Here is a 16,949-nt window from a genome sequence, read left to right on the forward strand (position 1 = left end):
CTTACAGGGGTGACCTGGCTTCCGCCGGAGAGCGATCCTCATCAGCGGTAAAGTTAACCGTCTTGACCGGAAGCGGGTGACCTCTATATGAACAGCCATGTAATAAGTAATGTGATAGGCGGGATAATGTAGAGTGAGCCGGTCAATAAAGAGACAGAGCACAATGCGTCACACTCTGAAAGCCACGTCCACTGGAGGGGAAAACAACAAATGTACAATATGTCCTTTTGAATTTTCTTTACAGTTGTCTGTGACAGCAGGAACATAGACAGGTGCTTAAATGTTCTTTATTGCATTCAATATTCAAAACTTGAACAGTTTAGAGGACAAAAAAAAAAAAAAACATGCCAGAAAAATCCCTGCTTAAGCTACCGAAGTAATCAAGTCATGCAGAAACCAGGCCATACTGAATCATCAGATGATTCAAATAATAACAGTGTTCAATTTGAGAGTCAGAGTCAGCTTATTCCAAACTTACATTTTAAAACGTTTCACAGATTTTCAAACAAGACATTTTCAGGTTTTTTTTTTTTTTAAAAGTACAATTCAGAAAACTAACAATAGAGTGTCATGTGAGCATTAGTTCTGGGTAAACGCAAACGTTTGGAGAATTAATTTGAAACAGAAACATAACAGAGAACATTCACAATTTTGTGCAAATTCCACAATATAGCAGTTTCCAGTTGTGTTATTAAAAATGATGTAACATTGCATATTAGGTCAACCTAAACATCCACATTTTCAAATAAATAATTGTACATAGTAAACAGCTCATGGTTCAACCAAGCAACACATTCTCATGAACAGGTCTGTATGATATAGTACGAAAACATAGGCACAATAATTCGTATGATATCCTACGAAACTGAAGGTTGCCGGTCATTACGGTAAAGTTTAGGCGACAAATAGTGAGCACTATGGCGCGACGACAGTTAAGTTTAGGCACCAAAACGACTAGTTAACTTTAGGAAAAAGATAGTGGTTTGGATTAAAACTCTCCCAAGGAACACACCTTTCCTGGGGTACATACAGCAAAAAAATACGTGGAATGCTTACGGATAACAGTGCTTAACGTTTCGTAGATATACGAACGTATTGGTTCATGAGAAAATGCAGCCTGAACCAGGTAAAGTATTTTTCATCCTGTGAACTGAGACCTCTTTAGGCCCTGGTTGTGCAATGATGACTTTTGTACTGCAATCAAATCGTCACATTTATGTAATGTTATGCTTTTCTCACATTAAAGTAGTGAAGGCCTGTACCTTCTAGGTTGCCACTAGTCATTGATGAAGCCAACTCACACAACAAGAGATAATAAAACATTTTTAAGCAACAACAAAAAAAGTTGAGAACCACTTAAAAACAGTTTAACATACAGTACCAGCATGAAGTCAAAGCACAATAATGAGTGAGTAATGATGAAGTCCTGTGTGGATGTACAGTATTATCATGCAAGTGTAGAACAAAACCAAAGCAGAAGATTCATGCTGTGAGGCAGACTTGTCCTACTGTCACACATCAGGCCAACTGGGATCAATTTCACTTTTCAACATATCAGAAATCTGTAAGTAAATAATGTGCCACATATTTACATCTGTGTCAGTGCTACATTGTGTGCAGCAATGTCTTACATGGTTGACTGATGACTGATACAGCAATCGGTGATCGTCACACTTCACTGACAGCATGTCAAGTACATGTCTGCCAGGATAGTCTGCCATGTCATCTAGGTGCTGCTGACAGTGTGTTAAGTTTGTGCCACGGCCATTATACAGTAGGCTATGTCTCAAAATTTGACAATACACAATTTACATTGGTTTTATAAAATTTACGAAGACCAACAACCAACAGTGGAGCTTGTCTCTCAAAAGGGAAATGTAACCGTTTGAAATGTTCAAATACGGTGATTTGAAATCAACAGGACTTCAGACCTGGAAATGGTGACTGACATGCACAATATTTAAAAACACATATCCAACATTTTTATGTCAATTTCATGCAACTGTGCCATTTTTAACTAACTGAATTTCTGGAATTATATGACACAGTATCATTATTTTGTTTTGTTCAAAGCATCTTATGTGTAACATAAAGGTGCGTTCAGATTCGATTTAAGGCAAAATTTCACCTTGCCGTATTCGTGCAATTTCAATTTTCGTGTTTATTTAACCACAAGCAGCCAATGCACAAACTGAAACTGTAGCTAGCTAACTACGGCACTAAAATTCACTGTGCGTGCAGTCAGAATGGACTTTAATGCAAGCATCAACTAGTTATAGTGAAAACCACATGTACAATAACAACACAGTGGTGGGTAATTGATCTGATTCTAAAAGCGGAAATCTGGAGCTTAATCAATTTTTTGGTACAGTCTACAGTTTGACATTTTATTTTTAAATTAAAGCATTTTATTTTCTGATAAAAGGCACATGATTTAAAGCAATGAGCATTTATATTTTTGATCCCTGAAAAGCTTTCATTTTCTAAAATCAGTATTGCATGTCTGCTTATTTACAAACTCGACAATCAAATACAAATTGACAATTTACCTTACAAAATGTGTATCAAATCTCTGCTGCAAATTGAGATGTAATTAATAGAAAAAACGCCACATGTTCAAGACTAAAAGTGACTTATTTGGAAGCATCATTATGACTCTGGAAGCACTACAATAAACAGATTATCTGGGAAAGTAAAGAAGCAATTGTAGGTAATGTTGGTGTCTTTCTATCCTAAATCATGTCTCAGAACACTTCAAAAGTGTGTTAACTTTACAAAATTCAGATTTAATAAGAAATTACAAGCTGCAAAATTTTAGCCCATCCCATGCCCTCCCACTCTTCCATCATGCTAAAAAAGTCTATCACATTTAAACTATTACAAATAAATTAAGGTATTAAATTGTTTTTTTTTTTCATATTATAAAATAGTACTTTACTCACGTCTTCACAAAACCACTATTCTAGCAAACATCATGCCTAACTACAAAAAAACCCTGAAGCCCCACTTACCAATAGTTGTTTTTTGGATTGCTAAAGGATTGCTAAAGCTGCTGATCGGTCGTTTGCAGCTTTGGTAGGCTAGATTGAGCAATATGCTTACAGCTTGAGAACCATAACCTAACATATACTATTGCTCTTCCTCGCAATAACAATGTTTTTTTTTAAATACCATTTCACAATGTTAATAAGGTATTAAGCAGTAACAAAAAATGTATTGCTCAGGTCTCTTTGGGCCTGTGCAGGCTATTAAAGCCATCACGTCAGCCTTAGACTCCTAAATGTCTTGTCATGAGCAGAGCAAACTGCTGCACAGTGAGCGAGATCGCTGCATGGTGGCGTTAATTAGTTAGAGAAAATAAGGAGAATAAAGACATACTGTAGAGAAGGCAGAGAGATACAACCGACTGTTGCCACTTAAAACATTAAGAGTTTGCAGAGAGTAGCACAGCCATCTAGGAAATAGGAGAGAATGACAAGTGGAGATAGAGTGCAGTTGTCAAACAGTGCATAATGGTTGTTAATGCTTCCAGCTGGAATTACTATTTGTTGTGATGCCCATTCTGCTGTTTATCTTCACTTGTGTATGCTAAGCATTGGAGGGTTTCACCTCATTTACTCTGTAAGATTGTTATGAATGCTCCACAGGACTGGGTTTCTGAGTAGCCAAGTATGGCAGCATTTAGCTGTTTTCCAAGTAGTGGCTAATTCATATTAAAGTAGATTATTAAAACATTGTTTTGTCTCAAATGCAGGGGTGTCGGACTGGGGGTGGAAAGGGGACTGATTGTCTAGGGCCCTGAAGATGCTAGACTGAATAGCTGTGGATGTGGGGAGGGGCCCATAGAGAATGCCCAGAATATTGTGCCATGCCCCTGCTCAAATGAGGACTTTAATATCGACCATTTTTTTTAACACACTTTTATACCATGTCCTTAAGAATGGCCTTCTTTTAATTGTACATTTCCCCTCATTTTCTCCCATATGTAGTTGCTGATCTCTGTCACTGCGTTGCCCTCCGCAGGTAAAAACTACCTACCATGTGCCTCCTACAAAGCACATGGAGCCACCAACAGTGAGGCGTTGTACCCATTTTACCAGCAGGAGAAGCTAGTGTGAGCACCAAGGACATACTCCCCCACCAGCTCGCCATCTGCTAACGTTGCCAGGTTACTGTTTGTGTTGTTTGGGGCTCCAGGCCAGGCCAGAAGCATTGGTAACCAGGGGGCCTCATTTATCAACCGTGCATACGCACAGATGTGTGCATACTGTATGAAACGCAAAAGAACACTGCCATGCAAAGTGTGGAATTTACCAACGTGTACTTACACTTAGGAATGTGTGTAAATATAAGCAAGGCTCTGGCCATACTTAAGAACAGAATTTAGTGGTAGAAGAGCGATACTACAAATAAAAAGCATTTAAGAGTGTGCAGTATGCATTGAAGCAACACTTGTTGAGGGAGGTAAGATCCTTTTTTTTTTTAAACATAAAAACATCCGCAAAATTGCGTTCACTAAAGCCACCAGACTCCATGTAAATAAACAGTAATTTTAGCATCGTAAAATACACTTCATTCAAAGTCGTTTTGGGTTGTCTTTCCACTTTTCCAACCATCACAACTCATATAGTTTACCGATTTATAATGTGAAAATATGTTGTCTCTATACACGCTAAATAGTAGACAGAATTTAGAAAATTTTCTACGTAGTGTTGATAAATGAGTACCCAGGTATTGAACCCATGTCTCTGCTGTGATTAGGGTTGGGTATCATTTCGGTTTTTCCTATACCAGTGCTAAAGCGATACTTTTAAAATGGGGCCGGTGCCTAAACGGTGCCTGAACCGGTACTTTTTTCGGTACCCAACCCTAACTGTGATGAGTGAGTGTGTTATGTCTGTGCTGCTAGGACACACTTATTACAGTCATCTATATTGAAACAGTTATTCCAACTATTTTACTTTTAAGATGCTGTTTGTTGCAGGATGAAAATAAGGTTTATTAATATTGCTTAAAGCATTAGATTACTTGAATAGCTGTGTTGTTTTAAATGTTATTGTTTTTTAACAAACGCGAACGGCCATAAGATGCCGTGACTTACAGTGATTTTGGAACAGCTAAGCGGGTTGTTCGTAGGCTGATAGTAGAATGGCTCCAATTACGAGAATAAGACCCAGGCTGTGAAATACAAAAATTTCCCTTTAGGTTTTTCTTAAAAAAACCTCCTGTGCAGGGAAAACAGAGCTAGTGTCTGGTGAAGGACAAATAATTAAAAAACTAAAATTAATCATAATCATATGCCTTTTATTGCTGGTCTGCTTTCATTGATAGAGCGTATAGTGCAATTTAAAAGGACCCCATTGTGTCATATACTAATTGCATATCTAAGAGCTAGTGTGCAACAAGTTAGTTTCAATACATTCATCAATCAGAATTTTTTTTTTTACAACCCTTGATATAAAAATCATTTGAAAAACAATTCTCCCTTTATTCTGAACTGCATATTGTATTCATTGGTTCAATATCGGTTATTGAGAAAGTGTGGAATGATGGGAGTAAATGGATGACACTATGGGTTGGGAGTTTGAATCTGTTTTCTGTTGAGCCCTCTCAAAACTCATTTAGTGTTTGGGTTCTCTCTGATTCTTAATGATGTACAATGAGTAAGATTAAGTTTTGGAAGAGGCTCAATTGTGTTTTAATATTAGCAATGTATTTCAACTTTATTGACTAGATCAGTGGCAATTTCTGCTCTTGAGCGCATCCAAGCTCACTGATGGGTCTGTGTCAGCCCAGATCATATTGTGTCATTTGGGTAATTTTCAAACAAGCCCAAGCCAAAACACACCAGCCTCTCCGCCGAGCGGATGGCCTTAAGGATGAGAGACAGAGACTGGTTCAGGGTGCTGTGGCAAAGCACTTCCTTGTCTGCAGAGTTGTGTTTGACTGCTTTGCTGGAGACGTTGCAATGCAGTACAGCTTCCTTTGAGAACCTGAGGATGGAAAACTGAGGAGTCTTCCCTGGAAGGCTGTATAACAGGTTCCTTTAGAGAGAGAGAGACAAAGAGAGAGGAGAGTGACAATGAATAACTTAGTTCAAGTATTAATATATCAATATTATATTGACATCAATATACTGTATGAGGCTGGATATTGTCTTAAATTTTGGATATTGTAATATGGTGATATGACACAAGTGTTGTCTTTCCTGGTTTTAACAGCTGCATCACAGTAATGTGATGTCATAGTCAGAATTTACCAGACTTAGTAGCTGTTTTATAATTTGCCTTTACCCACTTAGTCATTTAATCCACATAATGGGTGATTATTTATCAAAACTCTCATTTTGTGAAAGCACCAATAGTCAACCATACAATATTGCCGCAATATCGACATCAATGTATTTGGTCAAACATATCTTGATATTTGATTTTTTTCCAATATATCTCAATATTGACCAGCTCTAAGTTCAAGCAGAATCCACCACCCCTCCTGCCGGTGCAAAAAATGAAGGCCACATGATTAGTTTATCATTATTATTATTATTATTATTATTATTATTATTATTTTTATTATTATTATTATTATCATCATCTATGTCTCTTTGTCTTCCTGTCACACTGTTGTACCCACCGCCATGCACACAGAGCACATACATAAACAGTGACATGCCGCTGGGGGTAGCAGAGTTGTCATTTGTAGGTCAGAAAGGCAGAGACTGCAGAGCGTTGATCCCCTCTGGGCTGAAGTACATTGATTTCTACTAAAGTGGCTGAACAGACTTAGAGAGTAAATGGAGTGATTCTTCATCTGTTAAGACACAGGCCAGGAGCTGTAGGGTGTGAAGGAACACTGACCTTCAGCGCACAATTTAGAGTCAAAGTCAGAGCGCTGGGAAGATTCTGTATCTACTCTTCTATGACACCAGTGAGGCTAGTCCTATAGGCAGAGAGTGTTCAGGTTATCGTATTATCAGATTTGTTCACAAAAATGACAGTGGACAACTGTCCTATTCAGCACAATGTCCATGTTTGCTTAGTTTGTATCTTCTGGGTTTGATTTTACCACAACATACTGTAGCTCATGATTGTAATGCTATGTGGCAGCCAACTCTCATAACTTACATCTTTGGCCAGCACATAAACACATAAGTCAGCAGTAGACTTTTAAATGAGTGTGCAGTTGCAACTGTATTATCATACAATGATAAAATATCTTTGACAAAAATAGAACAACAGGCATTGATATAAAACAGAATCCATCAACTGTAATGGACTGCCTATCTCAAAGCATAGACTGTTAAAATAATGGATGTATCATCGGTACGTCACCCATTAGTTTATGGACTGCTGTTTTGAAGGGAAGAGAGTTTGCATTTTGGCTGGCGCCATCTTGGGATTTTGGATCCAGTAGTCACCATATTTGGACAAACGGGGAGAGCTGGGGGGGATGATGCACACAAGCCAGTGTTGTGTATGGTTTCAATGGGGCTGTGCTAAGCTAAACGCCAGAGTCACATATATTCAACCCTTGTGACGCCAGTCATCCATCACTCATCAGTTTTGCCCAGAGATGGGAATACTTCGTTACTGTACTTAAGTAGATTTTTCAGATATTTTTACTTTACTTTACTATTTATTTTAGTGGCGACTTTTTACTTTTACTCCTTACATTTTAACTCGAATATCGGTACTTTCTACTCCTTACATTTTAGAAAATTGGCTCGTTACTTTAACGTCTATCAGGAGTGATTGTGAGTGCATGTCGGAAAATAGCGCGGCCACGCGCCTCACAACGCGAGCGGGCCACACTGAGAAAAAATGAGAGAAAAGAAACAATCTGTCCGGAGGATAATCAGTTAGATCGTGTGTCTGCGTCCTTGAGAACTGTAAGTCGTATAACTTATGTTGTCAGTTAATTCAAGCCTGTTGTTGTATTGGTCTATAGTTCTTGCAAACTTAAAGTAAAGTTAGCTAGTGATTTAGTTGTTTGTGTTCTTCATCTGTTAGCTAGGTTGCACGTTGCTTGATCTTATTAAAGCATCATAAGAGAGAAGTTGTCTCTGTCCGTGTTTTAACAGACACACCTGGGGCGAAGTTGGAAACCAGAATGGTCAGCTTTAAATACAGTCCTAATCTGGTCCTCATTAACAAGTTTCAAATAATTTTGGAAATCTGGAGTTACCGTTATTATTTTTCGCGTCATCAATAACGAATTCGATATAATTGATAATATACTTGACGCACCACTACAAGACGACTCGACAGATTCGGCGGCATTAATTTTCGGCAAATCATTGCAGCATGATGGTGGTAACGTTAGCACTAGTAGTATGGATGGTGACATGAGCGATCCCAGAGATTCAGCAGACAAGCAGCAAGACATTCCCAATCATCCTTGGCCTTCTCTGAGAGAGGTGTTTAGGCATCAAGAATGACTCCTGGCGAATGTGCTGCGTAGCTCTTAAAGTATGGGGAACTTCTTAATTAATGTCTGTTTAGTAATTCATATTTTACTCTTTATTTTCTTTCCAGAAGCCATATTTTATCACACACACACATTCATGTAGATTCCTTTAAATGTTAAGGGGAAGATTAAAAAAGAGAAAATGGATGTGTGAATTCTCACAGAATCACAACTGAATTCATATCTTGCTACTCAGTCAGAATCTTATTAACCTGGAGTCCCAGTCTCTGTCACAATAATCATATATGTTTTAGGCCTTGGCAGACATCCATTTAAAATGTAGGCAATGAGATATAAAGTGCCTTTTTTCCATGTCCACTGAAGTTTCTCAGCTTACCCTCTAGTAACATTTGTGTGGTCCAGGTAGCTTTGTCATTTGCAAGGCTACTTTTACTTTTATAATTTAAGGTAATTTCCAAGCCTGTACTTTGTTACTTTTACTTGAGTAAAGAAGTTAAATCAGTACTTCTACTTTTACCAGAGTATTTTTTAACACAAGTATCTGTACTTCTACTTGAGTACGAGACGTGAGTACTTTTGCCATCTCTGGTTTTGCCAGTCGGTCAACAGTAACGATAAACCTCCAGGTACTGGTGCCATTCATCTGCATGTACGGCAGTACACAGAGATGGTTGAAAACCGTCTGACTTTCTCTTAAGTTACCAGCTAACAATAGCTAAGTCAGTCCCTCCAGAAAAAACGCAATTATGCGATCGCATAATTCAATGCATAATCAGCCAAAGTCCGCATATTTATGCGGGGGCTGCATTTTTTCAAATATGCCGCATTTTCGCCGCATAAATTGCCAATTTCCACGCAAAATATGCGAGGCTTGCATGATTTCATAATCCCCGCATTTCCATTGCAAAAAAGTCACATATATCTTAGCAGAAAGTTGAAAAATGTTGCGTTTACTTCACACAAGAGTAGCCATTTTCCCCTGTTGCCATGTGAACGTGAAAATCATCGAAAAGCAGGTGTAGGAGGTTGAATTTGACACTTGTACTTTGAGTCTCTTAAGTTGGTATCCAATAAGAAACCTTAATATCTGATATTATCTGAAAATTTCTTTGTTTAAGTGCTCCTGCTGTCTATATTATTAATGATTTTTGAAAGTCTGTCTCTTTTGTATCTTTTATTTCCCTCTGTTTAGACTATTACTTTTATTTTCACTTTCATATTATATCAAATATGTTATTTGTTTACGTATTGCGATGACTGAATATCTGTAAACTATTTTTTGAAATAAAGTTTTAAAAAAAAGCAGGGTGTTGGGGGAATCACTTTTTTTTCTCTTTTTCATCAAACCGCAGTTTTTGCAAGTTCCCGCAATTTTTGCAAGTTCCCGCAATTTCATCGCATAAAATTGCATAAATATCCCGCATATTCCATCGCATTTTTTAAGAAAACGTGCCGCATAATCAAGTTTTTTTGCCCGCAACAATCACAAAAAAACTTTTTCTGGAAGGACTGCTAAGGAAGTAAAATGATGAAGTAAAAACACACAGTGAAAGGGTCAAGTTTCTGATGAAAACAACACCCAAAAACATGTTCAAGGATATTTTAATGTAAGCAGGGACCATGGATAAGCATTGCTAAGCCTCCGTCATGATTGACAGGTTGGCATGTTGCCACGCCCCCTTAAGCATGACCTGCTCTTTTCAAGTCTCTGAAAGTTGGTTTAATGATATTGAAAATGTACCATACCAATGATATCATAACAACTGGTATTTTTTAAATATCATTACATGTGGTAATTTGTTGGAAAGAGACCATGGTATAAACAGGGCAAGTCTCTCCAAATAATGGAGGATACAGAAGCTAAGAACCACCCAACGTGAAGTGGAGGGTATTTTGCCACCACTTGTACAGCTCAGATATTATATATAGATATAACAACAGAGCAAAAAATTTGAAAAAAATTCCAAATAGAAAACAAAAGGGGATATCGCTCACCTTTTGTTTTCTCTATAGAATCTTTTTTAAAATTTTTGCTCTGTTGTTTCAACACGGCAATTCAATGACAAAAGAGCCTCAGAAATGTAATCTTGTCTCCTCGTGTCCCCTAACCAACAGACTGTCATCCACCATCTGACTGAATATCCTGTTATAAAAGAGGTCCTTTTTTGAAGCACCTCAGAGTGTACATAAAGTACAAAAATACATCTGCTATCGATTGGCGTGGCCCTCTGCAGCCTGACATCCTCTCTGAAAAGAGGCTGCCTCCTGCTCTGCAACACAACAAATTGGGTTTAAACTATGTCTGCTGCCCCAGGTGTCAGTCACATCTTCCATCCAACCCTGACAGCAGCATGGTGGGGCTGTGTGTGTTCTGGAGCCTCTCTGTGAGAACCAAATTAAGGTTTAGCTTCAAAGTGACAACATTTCGGCTTAACCTTCCTTTTGCGAGAGGACATTTAAAGATTATGGATTTAAATTTAATTTTAGGAGCCGAAATTGCTTTTTTTTGTTTTAGGTAATTTTATGAATATGTACACCTTTTATTTTGGTGCAACATTATATCTGGAAAGCAAGTCAATCAAACTTTCAGATTCCCAAGTAGCATAAAGTAGTTTGTCAAAAAAGTGCATTGCCTAATGAAAAATGAACTGAGAAGCCTTTTTAGAGAAAGAGAGAGAGAGTAAGACAGATATCCTTAATAATGTCTCGTTAGGGTTAATGAGTTGCAACAGCGTGTTTTGTGAGGCGGGCTGTCAAGGCTTGTTAAAATCTGGAACATTATCCAGATCTGGACCCAAAAGCAAATCATTCATTCAGTTATGGCGTTTTTCCATTACATGGTACCTGCTCGACTTGGCCGCGGTGCCCCGTCCTCCATTTTCCATTGCAGATTTAGCCTGAGGCGAGCACGGCTGGTCGTCATAGCGACGCCACAGGAAACTGCCGTGACCTGACGCGACGCACACACAGAACGTCGAAGGTGTGTTGTTTTTGACTCTTGGCATGTGGCTGTTGCCACAGCCACATGACAAATTTTGTTTCAAAAGTAAATTTTTTTAAATGTACCGTTTTGTTCAGGACACCCTCCCTTGTCGCTAGCAATGATGACGCAGTGATTAGTGACTATTCTCTCTGACCAATCAGTAGTCTGCAGGTTTTCACGTCACCTTTTGGTATCGGCTCAGCTCGCTTGGAACCTGGACGGAGGTGGTACTAAAAAAAGTACCCGTTAGCAGGTACCAGGGACTTTTTTTCGTAATGGAAAACCAAAAAAGGCGAGTAGAGTCGAGGCGAGTCGAGCAGGTACCATGTAATGGAAAAACGCCATTACTTTACTTTCTAGTGTTTTTAGCATTGCTTGTGTGATTGAATACTTTTTACGACACTGTGTGTTTAGAATGTGGCCTGAGTTGAGTCGCCTGTGTGTGTGTGTGTGTGTGTTTTGTTATGGATAAATCATTGAATTTTATTTATGTCTGTGTGGTTCACTGACATGGCTGTTTTCTTCAGAGGTATTTTAAAACCAGCAGGCTATGTATATTGCTACTCTTGAAGTTGGTTCATTAGTGAGCTCAGCCACTAACAGGTAATGTCAGGTCAAAAATGCAAAACACGTGAGATGATTTACAGAAGATCTACAAATTTGAGTTTTCAAACGATGTCTTTGCCTTTATTGATAGTTATCTAATGTTATGGTATTCTGTAGTAATGTATTGATTGTTATGTTGAGCAAGAATGCAGTTGTATAACTCTCAGTGCACACAGTAGGACCACCCACTGATCCTGCTGTGGACCATCCATCTATCCATCCATCCATCTTCATCTGTTTATCCAGGGTCGGGTCACGGGGACAGCAGCTCCAGCAGCTCCAGGAGTGGACCCCAAACTACCCTTTCCGGAGCCACATTAACCAGCTCTGACTGGGGGATACCGAGGTGTTCCCAGGCCAGGGTAGAGATATAATCCCTCCACCTAGTCCTAGGTCTTCCCCAAGGCCTCCTCCCAGCTGGACGTGCCTGGAACACCTCCCCAGGGGGGCGCCCAGGGGGCATCCTTACCAGATGCCTAAACCACCTCAACTGGCTAAGAGTAGGTATTATCCTGAATATCATTCCAGCATCAGCAGCAGCTGCATCTTTAAATTGAAATATTCACACCTAGACCACAAGCAGGTCTGCACTGACATATCCAAACATTCTCTTGATGAAGTAACATGCACATAACCCTAACAAGACAAGTTATAGGCATCGTTTTACTGCACTAATTATGTGTTTATGTTGCTTAAAAATGTACCTTATGTTTTGTTGCCTTCTTAAACCGTCAGGCAAAACATTTGAAAAAACGTTCAGTGTTCTTAGTCTAATTGTCTTAGTTCTGTGAGGGAATGGTAACTTCCTTTATAAATGAGTGCTATTAAGCCTTAATGCTTTCCAAGCATGATGGAGCAGCTAATTTTACCTTGGATGCTAATGGCACTCTAGGACAATTAACATGTCTATTACTGCCATAAACTGTGAATAACACTGAACAGCAAAAGCCATTTATTTCGTAAGAATCTATTTGAAAACTAGACAGCTAAAGAGCTGTGGGGGAAGACAGTGTGTAGATACTGTGAGATGCTAAAATCAAATAGAACAGAGGTGTCGTTACTATTAAGTAAAAACTCAGAAGCAGCTTAACTTTTGTATACATGAAGGTTCAATAGACTTTGGTGACTTACACATAAACGTTTAATCATCTTGATTTAGACAGTACAGTTTAAGCAGGATGTGTTAGCATGCAGTGGCATCCTCAACTCTGAGGGTTCGTGCCTTCTTCCAGATGCATACTGTATATATCCCCAAGCTGTCAAGTTTGTGCTATGCCAAGATATTGATAGTGCCAAAACAAAATATTCTCACCTAAAGCCTAGTTCTGGGAAGTATGCTGAAGAGTGGCGGGTCCCTTTAGCCTGTTTCCACAGACCTCCAAAAGGAGACAGTCCGAGAAAAAAACAATCCCTTATAATGCAGCTGCCTAGACTCTCTGAGACAGTCATACATCAATAGGTTTGGTTATCAAAGACTGGTATTGCCAGACCTTCCTCCACAGCGCTGCGGAGGAGGGTCTGGCTAGTCCACACAGCATTCCGGGATGAGAGATAAACGTGCTGTGATTAATTTGCATTTCTTTAAACTAATCACAATCGTCTTGGGCGGTGCTAAGTGACGGATGGTGCCACAGTGCCTCTACAAAATAGCCTTGAAAAGGAACTTGTTTTGGTGGAACATGTACGTTCAAAGGTTGTTTTAGTCGTGCAACAGAAAACTCAGATTGGACAGATAGTCTAGTTAGCTGTCTGAATTTACCCTGCAGAGATCTGAGGAGCAGTATATATATATATATATATATATACATGTATATAGTCCTCATGAATCCACCGAGTTTAAAATTACAACCAGAGTTATTTGCTTCATTCTTCACAGGCCAAATTGGCTAGTAACTTTAGAATGTTACCCGCCAAAATGAATTCTAACACGGATTTGGCAGGTTAGCGGGTGTCAATTTAAAGCCCTGATTACAACACAAAGGAGGTAACAGACATCTGGCCGAAAAGAGTGACATCCGGCTTGTGGATATATCTGACGTGTGACCTATGAATGACCCGATGTGGTCTAACTGGGCTTTCACACCTGCCTCGTTTAGTTCGGTTGAATCCCACTACAGTTTTCCCCCTTGGTGCGGTTCGTTAGGGCAGGTGTGAATGCAGCAATCGCACTCGGATGTGCAAAAAAAAAAAAGCTGACCAAACAAGCACACCGAGACCTCCTCACTGAGGTGGTCTCCGTACCCTTTCAATCGAAATCTGGAGCGGTTCGTTTGTGGTGAGGACGTGATCCGACCTCGAACCACACCAACTACTGTATGGGTACTCGGCAAGTCTGAGCTAAACAGCTCCTATAGTCAGGTGTGCTTTGCAATCTTCTATAAACTGTAGCAGCTTGCAATGTTTCTCTCACAGAAACAGACTGTGGTCAAGTTCGCCGTCACTCGCATCTCCGTGGTCAAACCAAGTTGGACACTTATCAGTCAAGGTCAGCTGTCCTCCAACTAAATGTGATTTGATATGATTTATTGTGTTTTTTCTTTAGCTGGAAAGTTTGACTAAAATAACTTCCCCAACTTATCTGGAGCTCTCAATTTCTTGTACGTACATGCACTGTGCAGAGCCAATGAATTACTGCTACTCTGCCCTGAAAAGCTGGAAAGAATTCAGACACTGTTGTGTGTAAATTATTCCCCTTTTCCCTGTTTTTGTCAGAAGGAATAAATATGTGTTCACTGTGACGCTCAAGTTTTATGTTACATTACTGCTGTTCTGCTCCATATGTAGAACAAGTTGAAAAATAAGTGGATGCACCCAATGCAAGATAGATGGCTGACAAGGGGATTTATATCATGGCTTCCACATTATAGCATTACTGCAAGTGATTTAGGGACTGTGTGAAAGTTATTAGGGCAGGCAGAGGGATCCAGAAAAGGGGCCTGGTTATGTATTTTTCCTTTTTGCAGGGACTAAATTTGTAGGTTTTAAGAATTATTATCATTTTCATGGCACCTTTGTCCTTCCCCTTTTCCTCCCAAGTCATAGGAAGTTGGACAGAGAGGGTGTTACCTCACCTCAGATTCTACCCAGACCTTTGAGAGGATGTTGGGCCACGCCAACTAACCCCCTTCCACATTTGACTTGTAGGAGAGAGCTAGTATGCTTTCTTGTTGTTTTGTATTTGGGTGAGGTTTTTTTCTACGTCAAGTAATGGGTGTAATGCAAAGCTACTATCGGTATGTGTTTATTTCTGTCGGGACATAAAAATGTCCAAGAAAACAAAACGGCCCAAGGAGGGCGGAGAGGGCCCAGGGGAGGCAGAGAGTCAATGGGGCAAAAACTGAGGACCATGAAACTTAGGGAACTGAGGGCAGTGGTACTTGGGGATCGAGGGACTGTGGGCGCTCGGGAACTGGGGACAATGGGCACTAGGGGATTGGGGACAGTGGGCACTAGGGGACAGGGAGCAGTGGGTACTCGGGAACTGGGGACAGTGGGCACTCGGGAATAGTGTTGGAATATCAAACCTCAAACTATCTACACCTCATGGGCTATAGTTCCTGTTCACAATGTACAGACAGCCAGGAGCGGAGTGGCACCAAAGAATCTACCGGGAAATTTTGTAGACCACCTGTAGACCACCGGCTACACAAAGCTACAGATTCGACCAAAACAAACAACCTAAGTCCTGCCTTCCAGTTCCTGTTAATACGTCTTTTTATTTTGGAATTTTGAATAGAGTACCGAAACGGCAGTTTCACAGGATCTAAACCAGGGGTCGGCAACCTTTTTGATATGAAGTGCCCTTTTCAAAATTTCTTGTTTATTAGTGTGCCATGTTAACATTAAGTTTTATTATGACATCACATCAAAATGTAATATCCAGGGAATCTGTAATTTTATTCCATAGCAACATTTGATAACATGTATTTCTCATAATCAGGACCTTGTAAGTATTATTATTATTATTATTGTATATTATTATTATGATTATGGAAACATGGTTTTAGTATGCAGTCCTGATTGGTGGAAAATGGGCTGACAAAACTATCACTGTCAAAGTGCCTGAGGAAAAGTTGAAGTGGAAAAGCCCAGCTTTAATGACGAATGGACTGATAAGCAGGTCCTGTATGCCTCATTTTCAATGAAACGATGCTGTGGCAAAATAATAACACAACCAGCATCATTATCAACATGAACATAACGATTGCGTCATTCACATGCATATTAAGTAGCCACATGTATTTGTTTTGGTCTTATAATGCGTCCATATTTGCCGCTCCAGCGGAGAGGATGGTTTCTTCAGAGAGGTTAAGTTTATAAGAATTTGTCCAAATTTCAAGATTCCCTGCAAACTAAGATAAACAGACTACAAACCGACAGCTTTTGTTTTAGCTTGTTTTGTAAAAATGTGCTATTTGCAGAGTATAAAGCTGTGTTTGCGTAAAACAGCGCGGTGGACAAGAGTTTAGTGAGCAGACAGAGCAGATTGAAATATCGCCTCCTGCATGTTTATGCCGGTCTACACAGATGAGTGCACTGATAAGTATTGACTTTTAACTCACGAAGGTTTAATTGTAGCCTACTTACAGTAACAAGACGTTAGTTCATCTGCCCCAGCGGCCGTTGGTAATCCTCTTTGTATTGTTCCCAGTCAGAGATATGAGTCTATCAAACTACCGTAAATAACAGTAATAATAGGTTGCGCACAGGCGCCGATTTATGTTTTCTTCTGTGGGTGCTCACACGCGCACACCCTTTAAAAAAAAAAAAAAAGTCAAAAATGTTTGCATTTCAGAACCTTAGGAAATGGACAGCGGCCGACACGAACACACACGCCATACTAAAGCCGTAAAGTAGCCTATCTTTCAACTCAGGACAGCGCCACATCTCACAGATAGAGATAGGATTGGGGATGAGAAGTTTAATCAGCTTC

The 16,949-nt window shown here is 39.6% G+C and overlaps 1 protein-coding gene across 3 annotated transcripts in view; it reads right to left on the reverse strand.

Annotated features, from left to right (window-relative positions):
* Positions 1-5,383: 5,383 nt before the first annotated feature.
* The window catches only part of naaladl2 (N-acetylated alpha-linked acidic dipeptidase like 2), a 253,431-nt gene continuing 241,865 nt past the window's right edge, over positions 5,384-16,949 (reverse strand). For all 3 annotated transcript variants that reach the window (XM_028586730.1, XM_028586732.1, XM_028586731.1), the window contains one exon: positions 5,384-6,044. In XM_028586730.1, the coding sequence (XP_028442531.1) occupies positions 5,798-6,044 (247 nt within the window). In that variant the 3' untranslated portion in view covers positions 5,384-5,797. The remainder of the gene's footprint in view (positions 6,045-16,949) is intronic.

This window comes from Perca flavescens, chromosome 9 (genome assembly GCF_004354835.1).
Source record: "Perca flavescens isolate YP-PL-M2 chromosome 9, PFLA_1.0, whole genome shotgun sequence".
NCBI classification, from domain to species: domain Eukaryota; kingdom Metazoa; phylum Chordata; class Actinopteri; order Perciformes; family Percidae; genus Perca; species Perca flavescens.